General features: G+C 44.7%; 1 protein-coding gene across 2 annotated transcripts in view; it reads left to right on the top strand.

Moving 5' to 3' along the window:
• Positions 1 to 25,053, top strand: part of KLHL2 (kelch like family member 2) — a 187,266-nt gene that overhangs the window by 146,702 nt on the left and 15,511 nt on the right. For both annotated transcript variants that reach the window (XM_068278835.1, XM_068278836.1), the window contains 3 exons: positions 13,345 to 13,542; positions 17,006 to 17,107; positions 19,280 to 19,408. In XM_068278835.1, coding sequence (XP_068134936.1) covers positions 13,345 to 13,542; positions 17,006 to 17,107; positions 19,280 to 19,408 — 429 coding nt within the window. The remainder of the gene's footprint in view (positions 1 to 13,344; positions 13,543 to 17,005; positions 17,108 to 19,279; positions 19,409 to 25,053) is intronic.

Here is a 25,053-nt window from a genome sequence, read left to right as displayed (position 1 = left end):
CAGAGAGGGGCCTGAAAGGGGGAGTTCATAGCAGAACCACAACATTGAAGAACTTGGCAGCCTTCCAGACACAGGCCGACAAGTCTGACAGGGGAAAGATACATTGATTTATTACAGAGACTGTGATAGCAGAAAGTGCTGCAGTAAGCTATAACACATTAGAATAGCTTTTGGAACTTGTAGGATGATAAAAAACAGGATGCAATTTTTGTTACGGAGTCTCTTTAACGAGAATCTGTACTCTAATATTCTTACCATTCTATTCCTTATGTTCCCCTGTGCCCCTCTGTGCTGTTTCTGTCACTCCCTGCTGCAATCCTGGCTTGTAATTAACAGTTTTAGGCAGTGTTTACAAACAAATGACTGGCTTCTGAGATTACTATGATAGAAAGAAAAAGTAGTGCGGCACTCCTATTCATATGTCCAGTGGAAGGGAATAGTAAGCAAAATCACTCTCACCGTCTCCAACTTGGTCCTTGCTGTTGCTACTTGTAGGACGTGTGCTCCGCTACGATATAGGGACAGAGAATCAAATCATGGTAATGAAGAAAAGAAATGCGTGCACCTTCCGTCTTGAATTATCCGTGTTTTATTTTCAGCAGTGGAAATAACATCGCTTAGGACTCTATGTAGTAGTCAAAGTGGTTAACATACCATATTGTGGAGCGGTGGAGGTGGAGGAGGTGGGTGGCGGGTGTGGATGGCGGAGAGCTCTCCGCCATCCACACCCGCCACCCACCTCCTCCACCTCCACCGCTCCACAATATGGTATGTTAACCACTTTGACTACTACATAGAGTCCTAAGCGATGTTATTTCCACTGCTGAAAATAAAACACGGATAATTCAAGACGGAAGGTGCACGCATTTCTTTTCTTCATTACCATGAAATGACTGGCTTCTAACCAGAGTATCATAGGCTGAGAACTAGCTTACTGTGTGACTCATGCAGAGCTTGGAAGGGGTGTGTAAAACTTCTGCCAATGACAAGCAGTGCTGCACATTCCACACATTCCAGTCTCTTGCCCACAGACACCACAGAGGAAAGAAGATAGGATTTATTACAGAGACAGTGCAACTAGAAAAGGTTGCAGTAAGACAGACCACATCAGAACAGTTATAGGAACTTATAGAATAGAAAAAATAAGGCTCAAAATTTTGTTACAGAGTCTCTTTAAAATAACTCCAGAATTCTAGCGTTAAAGACAGGCTGTTAATTAACTGCATGTGAAAATAACTACAGAAGAGGTAACTTCACTACAGAGGAGGTAACTTATGGAATGAAGAGATAAGATAACTCTCTCACTGTGTGGTGGCAAGTTTTTTCTTGCCTTATTATCTCCAGCATGATCTTAGTGAATTAAGGCCAATGTCTACTATGTTTTATACTTTTTGTACTTGCTTTATGGTTGAATAGGTTTGCTTCCCCCCCCCCCCCCCCTTCCTCCCAGACTGAGCAGCCACCAACTGCTAGGTCCCCAGGTCTCCTTAACTACTTCAAGACCGCCTCATGCCAATGGGCGTGGCCGCGGCGGCAGCCCTAGGACCGCCTAACGCCAATTGGCGTCAAGTCCTGGAGCTGCAGTTTCCCAGGGAATGGCCGTGCGCATGTGGCTAGCAGGCTGCTTGTAAACGAAAGGGCAAAGAAATCCCCTTTGTTTACATCCGTACATCGCTGCGGTCTCCAGCAGCGCTGTATGAGATCGGCGATCCCCAGCCTCTGATTGGCTTTTTGGCTGCATTGGGCCATGCAGGCTTTTCAGCCTCCTGCACAGCCCAGCTAAGGAGCATGGCGATCGGACTCACCTCATATCTTTGTCCCTAAGGGGACATGCCGCCGGAGGGGTCCGATCGCTGCTGCCACTTTTTTTTTTCTTAGCCTCATAGAGGCTCTCTCTCCCTCCGTCCCCCTCCCTCTCCTTCCTCCCTCCCCTCCGCCTGTAGAAATGAACAGGACCTTCCTGTTCTCCGCCTCTCGTAGGCATCAGCTGATCGCCATGCTCCTTAGCTGGGCTGTGCAGGAGGCTGAAAAGCCTGCACAGCCCAGTGCAGCCAAAAAGCTGGGTCTTTAGGGGGGGGTTAACACTGCGGTCTTCAAGTGGTTAAAGGATACCCGAGGTGACATGATAAGATAGACATGGGTATGTATAGTGCCAAGCACACAAATAACTATGCTGTTTCTTTTTTTCTTTCTCTGCCTGAAAGAGTTAAATATCGGGTATGTAAGTGGCTGACTCACTTCTGACTCAGTGAAGCAGTGTGACCCTCACTGATAAGAAATTTCAACTATAAAACACTTTCCTAGCAGAAAATGGCTTCTAAGAGCAGGAAAGCGATAAAAAGGGTCAAATAGTTAATAGATTTTAGCTCTGACATACTTCAATGAATGTGTGAAGCTAAAATAATAAAACAGTTAAAACTTAAAAAGTAGATTTAAACATAAAATAAAACTGTGGAATATCTCTTAAAACATTTTAAGAGAAGGAAAATAGATTATTATTATTATTTAGTATTTATATAGCGCCAACATCTTACGCAGCGCTGTACAGAGTATATTGTCTACTCACTTAACTGTCCCTCAAAGGGGCTCACAATCTAATCCCTACCATAATCTTATTTCTATGTACCGTATATACTCGCAAGCAAGCCGAATTTTTGACCCCCCAAAAGTGGGCCAAAAGTTGGGGGGTCGGCTTGCTTGCGCGTCATGGGTGGTTGGGTTGGTAGGTGCTGCCCCTCTCCGCTCCCCCCTGCGGCCGCCGCTGCTATTACCTTAGGCGGCGCCGATTCTTCTATCCCCGTCCTGCTCCGATAACTCATTCACAGCAGCGCGCCCCCCGCTGCTGTGATGATGGAGGAAACCATAGAGAGCGGTTCCTATAGTAACGGCATCGCCGCTACAGGAAGCCGCTCTCTATGGTTTCCTCCATCATCACAGCAGCGAGGGGCGCGCTGCTGTGAATTAGTTACCGGAGGAGGACGGGGATAGAGGAAGCGGCGCCGCCTAAGGTAATAGCAGCGGCGGCCGCGGTGGGAGCGGGGAGGGGCAGCACCTACCCACACACCCACCCACCCACGCTGGGGCACTATGCTAGCTATATGGGGCACTATGCTAGCTATATGGGGCACTATGCTAGCTATATGGGGCACTATGCTAGCTATATGGGGCACTATGCTAGCTATATGGGGCACTATGCTAGCTATATGGGGCACTATGCTAGCTATATGGGGCACTATGCTAGCTATATGGGGCACTATGCTAGCTATATGGGGCACTATGCTAGCTATATGGGGCACTATGCTAGCTATATGGGGCACTATGCTAGCTATACTGGGGCACTATGCTAGCTATACTGGGGCACTATACTAGCTATAATGGGGCACTATACTGGCTATACTGAGCACTATACTAGCTAAACTGGGGCACTTCACTAGCTATACTGAGCACTATACTAGCTATACTGAGCACTATACTGGCTATACTGAGCACTATACTGGCTATACTGGGCACTATACTGGCTATACTGGGCACTATACTGGCTATACTGGGCACTATACTGGCTGTGACTATACTGGCTATACTGAGCGCTATACTGGCTATACTGAGCGCTATACTGAGCACTATACTGGCTATACTGAGCACGATACTAGCTATAATGAGCACTATACTAGCTATACTGAGCACGATACTAGCTATACTGGGGCATTTTACTAGCTATACTGAGCACTACCTACCTATACTGGGCACTATACTAGCTATACTGAGCACTATACTAGCTGTACTGGGCACTATACTAGCTATACTGAGGCACTACCTACCCATACTGGGCACTATACTAGCTATACTGGGACACACTGGGGGGATCACGCGGCCAGCATTTCCTACCCCGGCTTATATGAGGGTCAATCATTTTTTCCTGTTTTTTGGGGGTAAAAGTGGGGGGGTCGGCTTACATGCGGGTCGGCTTGCTTGCGAGTATATACGGTATGTATTGTGTATTGTATGTATCATAGTCTAGGGCCAATTTAGGGAGGCACCAATTCATTTATCTGTATGTTTTTGGGATGTGGGAGGAAACCAGAGTACCTGGCGGAAACCCACACAGACACCATACAAACTCCTTGCAGATGTTGACCTGGCTGGGATTCGAACCAGGGACCCAGCGCTGCAAGGCGAGAGCGCTAACCACTACGCCACCGTGCAATCGTTTATTTCATTAGTTTATTTTCGTCTCGGGTGTCCTTTAAGAAATGATTACATCTGCTGGTAAATTTGAGCTACTATTTAAGCACCTTAAAAAAATGATTATATAATGAATTGGTTGTGTAGTACTGATAATTACTAGAACATTAGTAGCAAAGAAAATATTCTCAGATTTTTATTTTCAGTTACATAGTTTTTTTTTATAACATTGCATCATTCTCTAATATTTGTAGTTTACACACTACTCAGCATTCTAAATGATTTTACAGAGCAGGCTACTGAACTTTTGACCTGTCCTCTGCAGGAAAAAAAACAATACAGTTAGACACTTAGGAGATAATAAGCTTTAGAAGACAGAGCTCTCTGCAACTTTTAAAGTCGTGGAGCTCAGTGGCTCTTTTGCATAGATAACTGGAGTTTCTTAACTCTTCCTGTACTGGAAACAATATTAGACTTGTAAAAAATATATGTGGATATCCTGCGCCTGTAGGAAATTGCAGCAGCTAAATGGACCAGGCAAATCCTCCAATACCTTAATCTTTAAAATTACAAGTTAAAGGTCCACAGCGCTAAGTGTAAAATTAAACACCTTTATTGACACAAATTGATAATTGCATTGATCTTAGGCTAACTTGAAGCACCTTCCCCTTTAAACATCCCTGTCACACACAAACACTCATACAATTTTCACTGCAGTGAGCATCCGTACAAAAATGTGAAAAAAGGGGATCCCAGTAAAAGATCAAGGCTGATATTGAATAAAAAAGCCTTTGCTTATAAAGCTGATATTGAATAAAAGTTTTTTGTTTGCAACTGTATGAAGTCCGCAATATATTATAATCTCCGTTGAGGTAAAGTTCATGTTTTCCCCACAATCCTTCAGGGCAAGGTGAGACGTCGCCCCTCCCAGACGCAGGAACAGACAGCACTTCCCCTATAAAAGAATCAAATGGTTAGTCCACCCTCAGTGCTGTTTGTTCCTGCGTCCAGGCAGGTCGGCATCTCCCCTTGGGATTAAGCCTGTGTGCTGGGCTGCAGGTGTTATTTCCTAGGGTGGCGGAGACGATGGTACTGAGGTCGTCTCGCCTTCACCTCACACTGGGCTGTGTCTGTGAGGTTGCCTACCTTTCTCAGCCGAATGTGGTGGAGCAAGAGTGGAAGGCACGGCTTTCCTTTCCGCCTATGGAGGAGTCGGAGCGGGAGAGGACCGGACGCTGGTGAGTCACGTGTGCTGGATGCGGAGGTAGATTTGCATGAGGCTGGTGGAGGCGTAGTTTCCGGCGGGTATGCCGGAGGCTGCCTCTTGAGCCTGTTGGTCCGGGTCTTCTGTCACTTCCGGTTCCGGCTCCAGTTCCGCCTTGCGTGACGTCCGTGGGCGGAAGTGTTTAAAGGAAAGAGCGCGTGCAGGCTGGTGGCGGCGTTTTTTTGTTACTCTGCAGTGGACAGACTGCAGTCTTTGGGCAGGATATCGTTGCATGATGTCTGCCGTTGATAAGACTGAGGGTAATCCAGCCGCCCAGAAGGTGAGGCAGAGGGTCTCTTTCTGGGGATTGCATGCATATTTATTGGGCTATCTGTATCTTATACTGCTTTGTATGTTATTGCAGGCCAAAACAACTGAAGCAGTGAGGCCTCCTCCTACTTATAAGAGATGCCCTGTATGTAATGTGAAATTGCCATTGCCCTATGCCAAAACTTTATGTCAGCAATGCACTGATAAGATTTTGGGGGAACAAGGTGGGCCGTCGGTCCAAGAGACCTTGCAAGCTTTTAGAGAAGAGATAAATTCCTCATTAGCTTCATTTAAATCCTCTTTGTCTGTAGCTGCAGCTTCTACATCTCAGAGTACTGTATCTGTGACTCCAGCGATTGAGGGGGAAAGTCAGGAGCAGTTGGATGTGAATGAAAGTTCAGCTGATTCAGATTCAAAAGAGGTAGAAATTGATATGCCTTCCCGGTTCAGGTTTCGGGTTGAAGATACCGAAGCTCTGATCGCGGCGATTAATGAAACACTGGAATTAAACAATGAGGCAGCGGTTTCTTTATCCCTTCATGACCAATTATATAAAGGTATGGAGGAAAAGAAAGGTCTCACGTTTCCGGTGCATAATGCTATCAAACAGACAATTCTGAAAGAATGGAAGGATCCAGAAAAGAGGCTGTTTATTTCCAAAGCATTGAAACGCAGATTTCCTTTTACGAGTGAGGATTCGGCGTTATGGGACAAATGTCCAAAATTGGACTCTCCTTTTTCGCAGGTGTCGAAACAGGGCGATTTGGCATTTGAGGATCTAGGGGATCTTAAAGATCCTGCAGACAAAAAGATTGATGCCTACCTTAAAAGAACATGGGAAGCGAATGCGGCTACCTTTAGACCAGCTATAGCTTCAACATGTGTGGCTAGAACATTGGAGCTGTGGATTAACCAGCTCAAGGCAAATATTTTAGCAGGGGCTTCAGTAGAGCAGCTGATGGAATCAATTACGATTCTGAATAAGGCGGCAAATTATCTGGCGGATGCTTCCGCAGAAACTATTAGATTTACAGCCAGGTCTACTGCCCTGGTAAATGTTTCTCGGAGAGCCTTGTGGCTCAAGACTTGGGATGGTAATTTAGCATCCAAAAATAGATTATGTGGAGTCCCCTTTTCAGGAGATCTGTTATTTGGGCCAGATTTAGATCTAGCGTTGAAAAGAACTTCTAATAAGAAGAAGACATTTCCAAAGAAACAAAAGGTGTCTAATAAGAAATATTTTCGCAAGCCAGCGGCAAACCAAAAAGGGTACAAAGATCAAAAAGGGAATAAAAGGTGGTTTAGTGATAAATCCACAAGAGGAGGATTCAGATCGAAGCCATCAGAGGGGCAGTCAAAACCACAATGACTCGTATCAGGCGGTCGGGGGAAGACTAAAATATTTTTGCCACACTTGGTCAAAGTGGGTGAAAAGTCCATTTATTCGGCAAACAATCAGATTTGGTTACCAAATCGAGTTTGCCTCACCCCCTCCCTCAAGGTTTGTGATCTCAAGACCGCCAAAAGACTTAAGTTTAGTTCCAGAAATGTTGAACATTATAGAGAACATGTTAAAGCAGAATGTAATTGGCAGGGTTCCAAAGAAGGAACAAAGAGAGGGGTTTTATTCAACGATTTTTCTGGTGAAAAAGCAATCAGGGAAATATCGTTTGATTCTAAATTTAAAGAAACTGAACCCGTTTATCAGGAAGAAGAAGTTCAGGATGGAATCAATATTCACCATAAGGGAACTATTATTTCCGGAGGCATTCATGGTCTCATTAGACCTCAGGGATGCTTATTGGCATGTGCCAATTCACAAACGATCCCAAAAATTCTTAAGGTTTGCCCTTCAGGTAAATGGAATACTGATGCAGTTTCAATTCCTATGCCTCCCGTTTGGGATCACTTCCGCACCAAGAATGTTCACAAAAATTCTGGGGGAAGCTTTGATTCCTTTAAGAGAAAGGTCGATCATGGTAATTCCTTATCTAGACGACCTTTTGATAATGGGCAATTCAGTGGCAGAATTAAAGAATCACCTGCAGGCGGTTTCAGATCATCTGCAGTCATTAGGTTGGATAATAAATCAAGAAAAATCATGCCTACTACCAAACCAAAGAATGTTGTTCTTGGGCATTTCGATAGATGCGCTGGATCAAAAGTTCTATCTTCCAAAGGAAAAAGGGGAAAAATTAAAAAATGCAATTCTGACCCTTCAAAAAGAATGGCGACCTTCATTAAGAATGATTTCACAGGTGTTGGGAATAATGTCGTCAACAATGGTGGCTGTACCGTGGGCATTGTCGCATCTCAGGAAGCTTCAAAATTTCCTGTTGGAAAATTGGGATGGACAACCTCGGAGTCTGGACTTCAGGGTGTCCATTCCAACACTAGTGAAGTCATCGCTGCAGTGGTGGTTGGAGGACTCCAATCTACTGAAAGGCAATCTGTGGAAATATCCAACAGAGAAGATTCTAACCACGGACGCAAGTTCGTGGGGATGGGGTGCTCATGTGGACCATGCAGCATTTCAGGGCAGATGGTCAAGACAGGAGTCCCAGAGCTCTTCGAATTTGAGAGAATTGAAAGCTGTGGGTTTGGCACTGACTCAGGCAAAAGAGATAATATTCAAGACACACGTATTAGTGCAGTCAGACAATGTTACGACAGTAGCATTCATAAACAAACAGGGAGGCACGAGGTCCCGGTTATTACAGGAAGCTGCGGCAGAGATTTTATTCTGGGCAGAAGAGAATGTGTTGTCCTTGAGAGCGGTTCATCTCAGGGGCACTTTGAATTTAGATGCGGACAAGTTGAGCAGAAACAAAATTCTAGCCTCAGAATGGTCACTGAACAAACAAGTCTTTCTGCTGATCACGGAAAGATGGGGTGTTCCGTCAGTAGACCTGCTAGCATCTCAAGAGAATGCGCAGATACAAAGTTATTTCTCGTTGAATCCAACAGACAATGCATTAGGGATAAATGCGTTCAATTACCAGTGGGACTTTCCGTTGATTTATGTTTTTCCTCCCCTAAACATGATCCCGGCAGTGCTGGAGAAATGGAGGAAGGACCGAAGGAAAATGATTCTGATAGCTCCTGTTTGGCCAAGAAGATCTTGGTTTGCGGTAATGAAAAGGTTCACGGTGGAACAACCGTGGTTACTGCCCCTCAGACCAGATTTGTTGGTCCAAGGAGATCTGTGGCATCCACATCCAGATCGACTGAATCTGGCGGTATGGATCCTGAACTGACTTTGTTAAAGGGCATGGGGGTGTCAGATAAAGCAGCCTCAACATTGATTGGAAGCCGCAAGGAGGTAACAAGGAAAATTTATTTAAAGTATTGGAAAGTTTTTCATGTCTGGCTGAAAAACTCTAAGTTTGATAGCATGTCTATCCCAGCAATTCTGGATTTTCTCCAGGAAGGTTGGGAAAAGAACGTGTCGGTCAGTACTCTGAGAGTACAAATGGCAGCGCTTACTGCGTTCTCTGGTGTGCCTATTTCTACCTCTCCTTTAATTGTAAGATTTATGAAAGCAGTTGCAAGAAAACTTCCCGTTTTCAAACCATACGTGTCTCCTTGGGATCTGTCTGTGGTTCTGCAGGGTCTAGTCAAGGCTCCTTTTGAACCACTAAGAGATTGTACGCTTAAAGTTCTTACTTATAAGGTAGTTTTCTTAATAGCAATTACTACGGCGAGGCGAGTTAGTGAGATTCAGTCCCTGTCAATTAAAAGTCCTTACTTTCAAGATTTTCAGGACAGGTTGGTACTTCAGACAGATCCAAAATTTTGTCCTAAGGTGATGTCAAAATTTCACAGGTCCCAGGATATTGTGTTACCAACCTTTTGTGTGAATCCGAGGAATGAGAAAGAACAGAGTTTCCATTACTTAGATGTTAGAAGATGTGTATTAGAATATCTGGCCAGAACGGCGGATATCAGAAAGTCAGATGCATTATTCATTTTACATACAGGTAAAAATTCAGGCCAGGCAGCTTCTAAATCGACTATAGCTAATTGGATTAAATTAGCAATTATTGAGGCTTATAAGGTTATGAATGTTGATCCGCCAGCTTCCTTTAAGGCACATTCGACTAGGGCCATGGCGGCTTCATGGGCAAATAGAGCAGGGGCATCTCCTGAACAAATTTGCAAGGCGGCGACATGGTCAACGTTTTCTACGTTCATTCGCCACTACCGGATTGACGCATTATCTGCTCATGACCAAGCGTTTGGGAGAAAAATTCTTCAAGCAGTGGTCCCACCCTAAGGTTATATTACTTGTTTATCGTCTCACCTTGCCCTGAAGGATTGTGGGGAAAAAGCAGAGTTGGTACCTGCTAACGATGTTTTCAACAATCCTTCAGGGCAACGATCCCACCCGGGTGTTGTTGTCTTGTCAGATAGTGGCACTGATTGTGGGTTAGTGGATTGTTCACCTGTCGGGTACTTGTCTAAACGCACTGAGGGTGGACTAACCATTTGATTCTTTTATAGGGGAAGTGCTGTCTGTTCCTGCGTCTGGGAGGGGCGACGTCTCACCTTGCCCTGAAGGATTGTTGAAAACATCGTTAGCAGGTACCAACTCTGCTTTTAAACAATGATAGCGTTTTGCTTGTATAATGTTATACTGCACCAGTTTCCTCCGTAGTGGGTGAATCCTTGTATCGCTGTCTTCCCTCACCACATCTGACACTGGCCTTGTGTATATGGGCGCGGAGTCAGCCGGTGCCACCAGATAAAAAGCACTCCCGTGTGGACGCCGCTTCCTTCCTCTGCAGCTGGACGGTTCCGTAAGCGGCTTGATAGTTACTTGCTGGCTTGGGCAATCCCACAGTGACGTCACTGATAGCGTAAGTGCGTAGGACGCTGACATTTCGGGAGGTAACGCCTCCCTTCTTCAGAGCTGCCCATCAATCGCTTCCCCCAGCTTATTTACCTCAACGGAGATTATAATATATTGCGGACTTCATACAGTTGCAAACAAAAAACTTTTATTCAATATCAGCTTTATAAGCAAAGGCTTTTTTATTCAATATCAGCCTTGATCTTTTACTGGGATCCCCTTTTTTCACATTTTTGTACGGATGCTCACTGCAGTGAAAATTGTATGAGTGTTTGTGTGTGACAGGGATGTTTAAAGGGGAAGGTGCTTCAAGTTAGCCTAAGATCAATGCAATTATCAATTTGTGTCAATAAAGGTGTTTAATTTTACACTTAGCGCTGTGGACCTTTAACTTGTAATATTAGACTTGTGTCTCTGCTCCTAATGTTTTATTTCTTAGCTGTACTACACAACCAATTCATTATATCATGTTTTTTTTCCGCTTTAGTGTCTCTTTAAGTCACTTTAAAGAAAACCTGAACTGAACATTAAAAGTCAAAATTAACATACACAAGTCATACTTACCTCCTGTGTAGTCTACTCCTCAATCTCTTTCTCCTCTCCTGCATCCTGTTTGTCCACTGTGATCAATGGAACTCTCCGTCCTCCATTTTGAAAATGGCTATTACCCCATAACAGCTTCCTGGTCAGCACATTGTTAAACTGTAACATCGCCCACTTGAGCCATAGGGAAACATGGACACATCAGTTCTCCTCTCAGCTGTAACTGACAGCAACTGATATATAACTGACAGCAACTGATATATTTCAATTCTGACAAAATGTTGTCAGAACTGTAAGGGATCACTGTAAGAAGAAAATGGTAAGCTTCTGAGAGGAACTGATGGCAAGGTAACTATTCAATGTTCATTTGAAGTTACCTCATGTGTTTATTTTAAGTAATTTTACTCAGTACAGGTTCTCTTTAAATACATTTCCTAGGCTCTTCTTTGAGAATGTCCTACTGCATAACTGTTGTCTACAGCTATAGAGGTTTTATTTATCAGTTAAAGGGCATGTACCGTCTGTTGCAATCTACCTTATGTAAGGCTGTGTTTATCTTTGAATAGATAAGAGATTTTTATTGACAAATCAGGCTTTTCCACATAAGGATAGTAAGATAGATTGTAAAGCAGGATACAGTGTATCTTATTTATGAAAGTGTCTAAACTAGATGAACTCCGAAACAGAAGATGTATTATGGCATCATCCTTAAAGTACACCTTGTGTTAGAGAGCTATGGAAGATGCCATCTTGAGCGTCTTATTAATAAATCTAGTTTCCTGTCTGTAATGCTGATTCATTGCGTATAAAACTGTCTGAATCACTCACCTAGAGCAGGTATACTGTTTTTTCTTTATCTACATGCTTATTACAGGGGAGAGACCCAGAGAGCATCAAATGTAGAGGGTCAGCATTACAGGAGAGTAGAATTTGTTTAGGAGATCGATGGTGTCCTTTTGACTCCAGGATAATTTGTCTTGACCGATTCCTCTTGTTAGGCTAGGGCCACACTAGCTCCGGGTTCGGGACGCATCCGCGGTCCGGGCTCCGATTTTCAAAAACCGGAATGCAAACAGATCCGTGCTGCCTTTTTTGCAGCACACGTTCTGGATCCGTTTGCGTGTTTTTTTTGTTTTTTTTTTGCTAGAGGGGGTAGTAGCCACAATAGGGGGCTGCGGGCAAAGCGGCGGCCAGGGGGGTCCCCTCCCCCCTCTGGCTCACCTGGGTGCCCCCCGTCCCCGCTCCCCCTCCAGCACGCACATAATGTAATAAATTGTACCTAAGGAAGTTCGGCGAGCTGGGCTTTTACGCCCACACCACTCGCCGTCACTTCCTGCAATGCCGCCCTCTGTATTTCAGTGGGCGGCATCGCAGGAAGTGACTCGAGCGGTGTGGGCGGAAGTGCCCGGCTCGCCGAACTTCCTTAGGTACGATTTATTACATTATGTGCGAGCTGGCGGGGGAGCGGGGACGGGGGGCACCCAGATGAGCAAGGGGGGGTGTGTGACCCCCATGGCCGCCGCTTTGCCTGCAGCCCCCCGTCCTGGCTGCTACCCCCTCCAGCATGGCGGCCCCATCCTTCACCAAGGGACACTGGAAACGGATCAGTTTGTCAGTGAAGAGGGAGGCCCGTTTCCCCATTGATTTTCACTACCCGTACGTGTATATGGGTCCGTGAAAAATGCTGCAAGTCCGGACTCTGCGTTCTGGGTTTAAAAACGTATTCCACGGATCGCACGCGGATACGTTTTTAACTTGAGTGTGTACTGTTCCTATTTTTAACATTGGTATCCGTGGCTCAGTTTTTCATCCGGGACAAAAAACGTAGCTACGGATACGTTTTTAAAGCAAGTGTGAACTAGCCCTTACTGAAGGAACTTCAAATGATGTTTCTGTAGAAGGCTGTCACTTGTCTCCTCCCTTCTTATAGGGCAGTACATGCCGCTCAGCTGGGAGGAGTGTCTCTGTGCTCAGTCCAAATCTGCCAGCCTAACAATCTATAAAAAAGCAACACAAAATAAAAATGTGAATGAAACTTTAATTGTGGGGAACGGTGGGGACTCGGCCATAAAAAAAACCTGTGGTTCCTTTTTCTCCACTGACCAAATGTAAAGTATATTTTCTTGGAACTAGAGTTTTACCCAAAGGTAATTACCATGGGTATTCTTGTACCTTGGTAGGACACCATGTGACATTTCAGAAGTGGTCTGATTAATGATGGCTGTATTTGCAGGTGTGGTGTACATGAATGGGCACGTCTTTGCTGTTGGCGGATTTAATGGCTCGCTCAGGGTGCGGACAGTAGACTCCTATGATCCAGTGAAGGACCAGTGGACGAGCGTGGCCAACATGCAGGACAGGAGGAGCACTCTTGGGGCTGCTGTTCTTAATGGGCTTCTCTATGCCGTTGGGGGATTTGATGGCAGTACAGGTAAATATGTCTTCACTTTCCACTCTGCATTTGACACCTGACCTAATAGTTGTGTAAGGAACTTCGGTTTACTACTTTCAAAATTTTGTTATGCTGGCCAAGATTTTAAGAAAACTCTTTTGCATGACTAATTGATGTTGTTAGACCATTGCATTCACTGGCCTAACCTACTGTGTTAATGAACATTTACAACTAACCCAATTCACTTTTTTCTGCAGCATCTAGCAGTGTGTACACAGTTACAGATCACAATTCCAATTTTTTTCCACCAACCCATTAGGGTGCATGTTTCGGTAGCCAGTGATAGTGATTGCATTGGATATCTGTGATTGGTTACACAGCTGGAGGCTACAGATGTCAGATGGTAAAGAGCACACTGGAAGAAGGGGGGGGGTGTTACAGGGTTAAATACTTACCTTTCCTGGCATCATCCTTCAAGGCAGGCGATCGCTCTACCTGCCCTCAGATTTTGGCCTGGGCAATTTTTTTCAAACTTGGCACTGAGAAACTGGACACGTTCACCTGTTTTTGGTTGCAGCCTAATTGGTGACTGCCAAGCGGAGGTTTCCAAAACGCTTCAGCAGTCTTCAGAAACATGGCAGCCACAGCTGGGGCGGAGCGTCACCTGTGACCCCAAAACTTCGGATCAGGTGATTATTTAGTCTTTAATACCCCCCAGATCCATCATCATAGTGATATGGACTGGGCAATGTATTGGGATCAAAAGATTAATAATTTTCATTTCCATAAACCACTGTAGCAATCTACAGAAGGGTAAATTCAAAGACACCCTGAAAAAAAAATGATGCACAGGCTAGTCCATTTTGCTTCTTTACAGCAATCAAAAGTAATTTTTGTATGGCCCATATATCCTTGTATGCAAGCCTGTCAACAACAGGACAGTTTCCTAATGAGATGATGTTTTAGGGGTTCTCCCTGATCTTGACCAGGGCATCACTGAGTCCCTGAAAAGTCTGAGGTGTAACCTAGTGGTGTCAGATAGACTCAGACATAATGTCCCTGTGTCGTTCTATTGAATTTCAGCAAACACCTGGGGAGGCCAGTCAGGCCTTGTTCACATCTGATAAAACAAAAGTAACAGAGGCGCCAACAAGTATAAGATAGTTAAAAATTCGAACCTGACCCCACTCATGCATAGAGGCGCTTGATCCAGATCTGGACCTATTACTGTGTTTCTCCTATTTGATTGCCTGATGAAGCGGGAGCTTTGCCCGTGAAACTCGTTGCATGCTTGGAGAATCCCCAATAAATATTACTGTTATTCATTAACAGCGTATTGACTGGTCTATTTTATACCTGAGAGGTGTGGCCACCTACACCCCTCCTTTTAAGCGGTTTTTAACTATCTTATACTTGTTGGCGCCTCTGTTACTTTTGTTTTATCACTATACAGTCCACCCTGGGTGGAGGGGTGTTTCCCCATTTTTTCACAGAGAGCGACATTTTAATACCTGAGTGGGGTCAGGTTCGAATTGTCCCCACCTGCAGTTTCAGTGGTTGCCTTTGTGGTGACCCAGATTTGTGAGTATATCTACCACTTATTTTCAATTCATCTCCATTTGTTAATCGACATACTACACCATATTGGGCTCTCGGTCTCTTTGTTTACTTGTTTTCTAAGCTTGTTCACATCTGGTGCTTACAGAAACGTGTAAAAGCGCGTGATAAAAACGCATGCGTTGGTGCACGTTTTAGTGTGCATTTCAGTGTGTTGCAGTGAGCTTTTTTTTTAAAGAGAACCAGAGAGGAAATAAAGAAAAGATTTCATACATACCTGGGGCTTCCTCCAGCCCCATACGCACGGATCGCTCCCACGCCGCTGTCCTCCGCTGCCTGCAACTACGAGAACCGGCACTCCGTTCTTCTGTCAGTCGGAGCCAGTCTAGCGTAGACGTGCGCTCTTTGCGTATCTTTCCAGCAGCTGCTGGAGAGATACGTAGAGGGCACACGTCTCCTGCATAGCTTGCTCCAATGAAGTCAGTGACGGGAGCCGGTTCTCGTAGTTGCAGGCAGCGGAGGATGGCGGCGTGGGAGCGATCCGTGCGTATGGGGCTGGAGGAAGCCCCAGGTATGTATAAAAGTTTTCTTTATTTAATCTCTGGTTCCCTTTAAAGTGAACCTCCGGACTAAAAATCTACTCAGCAGAACTGAAAAGGCTTGGTGTTTCTTTAACAGTTTCACAGCATCAGAACTTTGTTTTTCTTACCAAAGCATAATTTTTAGCTGCATTTTTAACTAAGCTCCACCCATCAAAGAAAAAAAACCCAGGCTTTTTTTCCCTGATGCTGTGCAGAGCATGATGGTATTTCCTATGTTGTTGTTCACGTTGCCTAGCAACTGGGAGAGGTGCTCAGGACACAGGACAGTTGGAACTGTGTCTCATGCTCCCTGTCACCTCCTTTCAACCAAAAAGATGGCTGCCATCATGAAATCAAACATTTGCCTGTTCTTTTAAAACAGTGTGGGTAAGAGATTATATTACCTATCTATTTTAATTAACATAACTAATGTAACTTAATGACAGTATGTTTGTTTAGGCTGGAGTTCCTCTTTAAGCATGTTTTGCTTATTGTAGCAGTTGTCCATAAAGATTTGTTTTCATATGAAAATGTTTCGGGTTTTTTTTTTCAAGTTGGGGTTAAAAAAACGCATGCACTTCTATGAGCTAAAAAAGCGCACCCATTCACTTGCATTGATTGAATGCACAGAAATGCTTGCAACACTACTTTTTGTAACATAGCTCAGTGCAGCGCATAGATGTGAACCAGGCACATTAAATTACATGGCAAAATCAATACCTTGCAGAACGCACAGCACAATGCACTGTGAAAAGCGCACAGAAACAGCCCTGATGTGAACAAGGCCTCAATGGTATCAACACCTTCATCCTCCAGGAACTTCTGCATACTCTTGCCACAAAAGACTTAGCATTGTGGTGCATCAGGAGGAACCATGGAGCCACTGCATCAGCGTAGAGTCTGGCATTGGGACCAAGGTTTTTATCCAGATACCTAATGACAGTCCAGGTGCAATTATCTCTCCCTTCAGCGGTCTATGCATCCCTCAATGGATATGCCTCCCAAGACCTTCACTGCCCCACCACCAAACTGGTGACTCTGAACAATGTAATAAGCAGCATAACATTCTCCACAGCTTTTCCAGATACTTCCATGTCTGTCATGTGCTCAGGCTGAACTTTCATCTGTGAAAAACGTAAGGTGCCAGTGGCAGACCTGCCAATTACGGTATTCTGTGGCAAATGCCAATTGAGCTCTACAGCTTTGGACAATGAGCAGTTTCAGTTCTGAAAATCAGGTTTTTTTTGTCAGATTTTCAGGGACAATAATTAGAACAGACTTTGCTTGTTTGACCATCTGAAGAGCTGAAATCTAGGAAGAGAAGGCCAGCTTTCTTAAAGCTACATTTCTCCTTTTCTCCATAGGACTGGCAACTGTGGAAGCTTATAATGTGAAAGCTAATGAGTGGTTTCATGTAGCGCCTATGAACACAAGGAGAAGCAGCGTTGGAGTTGGTGTTGTTGGCGGTAAGTGTTTCTGGGGAGACCTTGTTTTAAGGCATGTTGAGGTGTTTGTACAAGGAAGAGGAGAAAACATTTTGGGCGTTATATGCATTACCAGGTTAATAGCCGAAATCCGAACATTTCCGAGGCTTAACAAGTAATTGATGTACAAAGGGCATAATGGGTGTTTGTGCAAATAGCGTGACATGCATAATACATTGTCCACGTTCTGTACATAATGTGAGTTTCGCTATTTGCACAACGTGATTAGTGAATCTGTCCCAATATCCTGAACAGCTGAAACAGTGGATGCTGTGGTGCAGAGTATTCATACTCATGCCTAAATTATCATGTTAGGACTGTCTATATGGTCTTCTCCAGAACATTGAAAAATGTGGTTCATTAAAATAGGTCAGATTTGTTTGTGCACATGTATTGTCATGTCTGTTAAAGATTGGCTGGGCCCATAATGTTAAAGGGTCACATCATTATAACATAAATACCCCCATAGGGAGTATTTGCCTCAGGAAGGGGGAAGCCTCTGCTAGTGTTGGCTCCTCCTTAAAATCCGCTTGTCACTGGTGAGCGCAGGCGCACAATCGGCTTTCCCTTCGGGCTCCGGTGGAAATAGCCATGCCCGATCAGGTCTGCTGTACTGCACACATGCATTGTGCCTTGGCAGTAGAGCAGACCCGATCAGGCATGGCTTTTTCTGCCGGAGCTTGAGTGGAAAGCTGCTAGTGCACCTGCGACAAGCGCCTCTGGGTCTTTTGATATTGGTTTGGTTGCTTTGGGGGAGCCAATGTTGGATTGCCTCTACTAAGGAGGATGGGGAAGCCTCATTAGGATCCAGAGGCCTCACTCTCCTGGGGTAAGTATCTGAATTTTTATTTTTACAAAGTTACAGGTTTACTTTAAGCTGGCCAGAGATATTAGATGGTGCTTAAAGAGACACTGAAGCAAAAAAAATAAAATATGATGATCTGCGTGTGTAGCACAGCTAAGAAATAAAACATTAGCAGCAGAGACACAAATCTAATATTGTTTCCAGTACAGGAAGAGTTAAGAAACTTCACTTGTTATCTTTGAAAAAGAGCCATTGAGCTCCACGAATTTCAAAGTCGCAGAAAGCTCTGTCTTCTGAAGCTTATTATCTCAAGCGTGTCTCGCTGTATTATTATTATTTTTTCCTGCAGTTCAAAAGTTCATTAGCCTGCTCTTTAAAATCATTTAGGATGCTGAGTAGTGTGTAAACTGCAAATATTAGAGATTGATGCAATGTTCTAAAAAAAAAACCGATATAACTGAAAATAAAAATACTAATACAAATGTTCTTGTAATTACCCGTACTACACAACCAATTTATTATATCATAATTTTTTTCCCGTTTCAGTGTCTCTTTAAATTAGAGGGGCACTATTGCTAATTTCATCTTTTTTAGACACTTATACATTCATATGTCTTTCTGGAATAATGCTCTTGCTATGTATAGAGTCCTATTCAAATGTAATTGTTCACTGACAATATGCATTTAGAGCCAGGCAGTCACGGCAGTATTTTTACCTTTCCGCGCCAGTGCAGCCTTATACATTTTATAGTAGAGAGGCATCTGTTACTGGTGTTAGAGCTGCTGTTATTTTCCACCCCTCTGTGCAGCTCATTTATTTTGTTCCACCTTGTAACTGCTCTAACGTGCAGTTACAGAGCTCACAGCAGCCGCCGTAAAGTGCAGGACGCAGCCTCATCTGTACAGTGCAGGACAATTACATTTGAATAGCACTATATACTTAGCAAGAGCATTACTCCAGAAAGACATATGAATGTATAGGTGTCTAAAAAAGATGAAATTAGCAATAGTGCTCCTTTAAGTCTAAACAATGGTTACATCTTTTGTCTGTGAAATAAACCTGTTCAGTGGCTTCAGTTGAGAGAACTAGTTTATGAAGTGAACGATCAATAGTAATTACTACTGGCACCAGCTCACTAGGTAGATCTATAGATCAGTTATTTTGCAGTGGATGAATATTATTAGTCATCAGCAGATACCACTGACACCAGCCTTATATTAGGTGGGAGAATAGTGATTAGTCAGGAAAATCCCTGTGGATGATCTCTCCCTTCTCTCATTCTGTAAGCTTTAGCTGACACTTGCATTGTATAAGTGATGTGTGACTTTGTTCCACTTCTCATTTCCAGGTATGTTGTATGCTGTTGGTGGCTATGATGGAGCGTCGAGACAGTGTCTTAGCACGGTTGAATGTTATAACGCCAGTACAAATGAATGGAGTTACATTTCAGAAATGGGCACGCGGAGGAGTGGTGCAGGTACTACAGGAATACGTTATAGGGAGTTAACCTTGGACAGTTTATGACTTCTGGTCATACTCTTATCGATTTTCCCAATTCATTTCCAGCAGATTCAGTCATTGTGATTGAGTCTGTCAGAAATCTATTGCCCCAACATGTCTGATCGATAAAATTTCAATTGATTTTGACCTTTTATCAATGGAAATGCTCTGTTGCTCAATTGACCGCCTATAGCATTACATCTAACAGAGCAGTGCTGCAGTTGAATCGACTTTCAATAGATTTCCTGTGAAATCCATTGAATGTTTTTGCGCTATGTGTGGTAGGAATCAATCCCTCTCTGATCAGATTCCGTTAAATCGATAATTTTTCCACATCAGGTGCCAATGTGTAAAGCGTATGGCTAGCTTTAAAGGACACCTGAGCTAAGAGAGATATGGAGGATGCCATATACATTTTCTTTTAACCAATACCAGTTGTCTACAGGGCTGTGTCAGTCGAGGAGTGGGAGTAATTTTGGGGAGCTGGAGTCGGTGGTTTCATAAACTGAGGAGCCGGAGCTGAAGTCGGATGATTTTTGTACCGACTTCACAGCCCTGGTTTTCTGGCATCCTGCTGATCTCTTTGGCTGCAGTAGTGTCTGAATCGCACACCAGAAACAAGCATGTGGCTAATCCAGTCAGACTTCAGTCAGAAACATCTGAAGTGAATGTCTGTTCAGGGTCTATGGCTAAAAGTAGAGGCAGAAGATCAGCAAGACAGCCAGGCAATGTGCATTGCTTAAAAGGAAATCAATGTCGGCCTCCATATTCCTCTCAGTTCAGGTGTCCTTAAACAGATTTCTTAAATACAGGGTGTCCAAATCTCTACAATTTCAAGATTGTATGAAACAAATCCAGTAGAGGAATCTGTAGATAGATTGTAGGTGGATACAGGTGCCTGAAAATCAGATACAATGCCATTACAAACTTTCATGACAACGGAGTACGTATTAGAATTTTGATTAACAAATCTCATCAGTTGCCTTTTTCAATTTTTTTTTTTAATTGAAAAGAGACTTTGTGGACACCCTGTAAATCCAAGTGCTTATTCAGCTAAAGATAAATGTTTGTATCAGTTCATCCCTATATCTCCTAACACTGATTTTGACAATGACACACACACCTACACCTATCTCTCTCTCTCTGGCCCAGTGCACACCAAAAACCGCTAGCAGATCCGCAAAACACTAGAGGTTTCTGAAGCAGATTTCAGAGCGATTCTAGGCATGTTTAGAGAGGTTTTCTAAACATGCCTAGCGTTTTTAGGAGCATTTTTGTGTAGCAGATATTTTGTTACAGTAAAGCTGTTACTGAACAGCTTCTGTAACAAAAACGTCTGGAAAAACACTCTGATCTGAGGCGTTTTTCAGAGCGGTTTTCCACTTTCCTATACTTTAACATTGAGGCAGAAATGCCTCAGAAATCTAAAAAATTCTGCATCCCCCGAGTTTGCATTTGTGGAAAAAACGAACCGCTGTGTTATGCACCAGCCCATTGAAATACATTAGCCAAGCGGTTTTCCCCCTGCAAGTGTTTAAAAAAAACAAAAACGCTCCAGAACCGTTTTGGTTCGGTCTCTTTCTTTCTTTCTTTCGCTCAGATAACACTCACTATAAAGCATTGCATCTATGCAAAAAAGGGCACTAATGGAAGAAGGCCGCTCTGTGAAGCTAAAACAAGTTTTTTTAGGCTTTGCTAGCTATACATAACCTTGTTCTTACTCTGAACCCAGAAAATCTGAAAAAAAACCCGATAATTTTCAGGTGGCCAAATTTCCCCTTAACCACTTGCCGACCGCCTACTTCATATTGGCGGCGGCAAAGTGGCAGCCCCAGGACCACGTAACGCAGATTGGCGTCAGGTCCTGGGGCACTCTCTGGCCGGGGATCGCGCGCTGGGATGCGCGCGCATCCACCGGCAATAGGCTCCGCCCACCCGCGACGTCAACCCGCCGGCCAATCGGAAGCGCCGGCGGGTTGTTAACCCGACGATCGCCGGATAGGAAGCGTATAATACGCTTTGTAATGTTTACAAAGTGTATTATACAGGCTGCCTCCTGCCCTGGTGGTCCCAGTGTCCGAGGGACCACCAGGGCAGGCTGCAGCCACCCTAGTCTGCACCCAAACACACTGATCTGCCCCCCCCTGCCCCCTGATCGCCCACAGTACCCCTCAGACCCCCCCCTGCCCACCCCCCAGACCACCATTTGCACACAATCACCTATCAATCACTCCCTGTCACTATCTGTCAACGCTATTTTTTTTTTAGTCCCTAAACTGCCCCCTGCTCCCTCCTGATCACCCCCCCACCCCTCAGATTCTCCCCAGACCCCCCCAGACCCTCCCCCCCCCCCCTGTGTACTGTATGCATCTATCCCCCCTGATCAACTGTCAATCACCTGTCAATCACCCGTCAATCACCCGTCAATCACCCCCTGTCACTGCCACCCATCAATCAGCCCCTAACCTGCCCCTTGCGGGCAATCTGATCACCCACCCACACCAATAGATCGCCCGCAGATCCGACATCAGATCACCTCCCAAATCCATCGTTTACATCTATTCTCTCCTCTAAACACCCACTAATTACCCATCAATCACCTATCAATCACCCCCTATCACCACCTGTCACTGTTACCCATCAGATTAGACCCTTGCGGGCACCCAATCGCCCGCCCACACACTCAGATTGCCCTCAACCCCCCCTTATCGATTCGCCAGTGCATTATTTACATCCGTTCTTCCCTGTAATAACCCACTGATCACCTGTCAATCACCCCCTGTCACTGCCACCCATCAATCACCCCCTGTCACTGCCACCCATCAATCAGCCCCTAACCTGCCCCTTGCGGGCAATCTGATCACCCACCCACACCAATAGATCTCCCGCAGATCCGACATCAGATCACCTCCCAAATCCATCGTTTACATCTATTCTCTCCTCTAAACACCCACTAATTACCCATCAATCACCCATCAATCACCCCCTATCACCACCTGTCACTGTTACCCATCAGATTAGACCCTTGCGGGCACCCAATCGCCCGCCCACACACTCAGATTGCCCTCAACCCCCCCCCCTTATCGATTCGCCAGTGCATTATTTACATCCGTTCTTCCCTGTAATAACCCACTGATCACCTGTCAATCACCCCCTGTCACTGCCACCCATCAATCACCCCCTGTCACTGCCACCCATCAATCAGCCCCTAACCTGCCCCTTGCGGGCAATCTGATCACCCACCCACACCAATAGATCGCCCGCAGATCCGACATCAGATCACCTCCCAAATCCATCGTTTACATCTATTCTCTCCTCTAAACACCCACTAATTACCCATCAATCACCCCCTATCACCACCTGTCACTGTTACCCATCAGATTAGACCCTTGCGGGCACCCAATCGCCCGCCCACACGCTCAGATTGCCCTCAAACCCCCCCTTATCGATTCGCCAGTGCATTATTTACATCCGTTCTTCCCTGTAATAACCCACTGATCACCTGTCAATCACCCCCTGTCACTGCCACCCATCAATCACCCCCTGTCACTGCCACCCATCAATCAGCCCCTAACCTGCCCCTTGCGGGCAATCTGATCACCCACCCACACCAATAGATCGCCCGCAGATCCGACATCAGATCACCTCCCAAGTGCAGTGTTTACATCTCTTCTCTCCTCTAAACACCCACTAATTACCCATCAATCACCCCCTATCACCACCTGTCACTGTTACCCATCAGATTAGACCCTAATCTGCCCCTTGCGGGCACCCAATCACCCGCCCACACCTCAGAACGCCCTCAGACCCCAGCCCTGATCACCTCGCTAGTGCATTGCTTGCATCTATTTCCCCCCTCTAATCACACCTTGAGACACCCATAAATCACCTCCTGTCACCCCCTAGCACACCTACCCATCAGATCAGGCCCTAATTTGCCCCGTGTGGGCTCCTGATCACTCGGCCAAACCCTCAGATCCCCCTCAGACCCCCTTCCGATCACCTCCCCAGTGCATTGATTGCATCTATTTTCCCCTCTAACCGCCCCCTGAGACACCCATCAATCACCTCCTGTCACCCCCCTAGCACTCCTATCCATCAGATCAGGCCCAATACATCCTGTCATCTAAGAGGCCACCCTGCTTATGACAGTTTCCACAAAATTTGCCCCCTCATAGACCACCTGTCATCAAAATTTGCAGATGCTTATACCCCTGAACAGTCATTTTGAGAAATTTGGTTTCCAGACTACTCACAGTTTTGGGCCCGTAAAATGCCAGGGCAGTATAGGAACCCCACAAGTGACCCCATTTTAGAAAGAAGACACCCCAAGGTATTCTGTTAGGTGTATGATGAGTTCATAGAAGATTTTATTTTTTGTCAAAAGTTAGCGGAAATTGGATTTTTATTGTTTTTTTCACAAAGTGTCATTTTTCACTAACTTGTGACAAAAAATAAAATCTTCTATGAACTCACCATACCCCTAACGGAATACCTTGGGGTGTCGTCTTTCTAAAATGGGGTCACTTGTGGGGTTCCTATACTGCCCTGGCATTTTAGGGGCCCTAAACCGTGGGGAGTAGTCTAGAAAACAAATGCCTCAAAATGACCTGTGAATAGGACGTTGGGCCCCTTAGCGCACCTAGGCTGCAAAAAAGTGTCACACATGTAGTATCGCCATACTCAGGAGAAGTAGTATAATGTGTTTTGTGGTGTATTTTTACACATACCCATGCTGGGTGGGAGAAATCTCTCTGTAAATGGACAATTGTGTGTAAAAAAAATCAAAAATGTGTCATTTACAGAGATATTTCTCCCACCCAGCATGGTTATATGTAAAAATACACCACAAAACACATTATACTACTTCTTCTGAGTACGGCGATACCACATGTGTGACACTTTTTTGCAGCCTAACTGTGCTAAGGGGCCCAAAGTCCAATGAGTACCTTTAGAATTTCACAGGTCATTTTGAGACATTTGGGTTCAAGACGACTACTCACGGTTTAGGGCCCCTAAAATGCCAGGGCAGTATTGGAACCCCACAAATGACCCCATTCTAGAAAGAAGACACCCCAAGGTGTTCCGTTAGGAGTATGGTGAGTTCATAGAAGATTTTATTTTTTGTCACAAGTTAGCGGAAATTGATATGTATTGTTTTTTTTTTCACAAAGTGTCATTTTCCGCTAACTTGTGACAAAAAAAAAATCTTCTATGAACTCACCATACCCCTAACGGAATACCTTGGGGTGTCTTCATTCTAAAATGGGGTCACTTGTGGGGTTCCTATACTGCCCTGGCATTTTAGGGGCCCTAAACCGTGAGGAGTAGTCTAGAATCCAAATGCCTCAAAATGACCTGTGAATAGGACGTTAGGCCCCTTAGCGCACCTAGGTTGCAAAAAAGTGTCACACATGTGGTATCGCCGTACTCAGAAGAAGTAGTATAATGTGTTTTGAGGTGTATTTTTATACATACCCATGCTGGGTGGGAGAAATCTCTCTGTAAATGGACAATTGTGTGTAAAAAAAATCAAATAATTGTCATTTACAGAGATATTTCTCCCACCTAGCATCTGTATGTGTAAAAATACACCCCAAAACACATTATACTACTTCTCCT

This window comes from Hyperolius riggenbachi, chromosome 1 (genome assembly GCF_040937935.1).
Source record: "Hyperolius riggenbachi isolate aHypRig1 chromosome 1, aHypRig1.pri, whole genome shotgun sequence".
NCBI lineage: Eukaryota > Metazoa > Chordata > Amphibia > Anura > Hyperoliidae > Hyperolius > Hyperolius riggenbachi.
The sequence above is the reverse complement of the archived record's forward strand: the minus strand, read 5'-3'. Positions and strand labels throughout refer to the sequence as shown.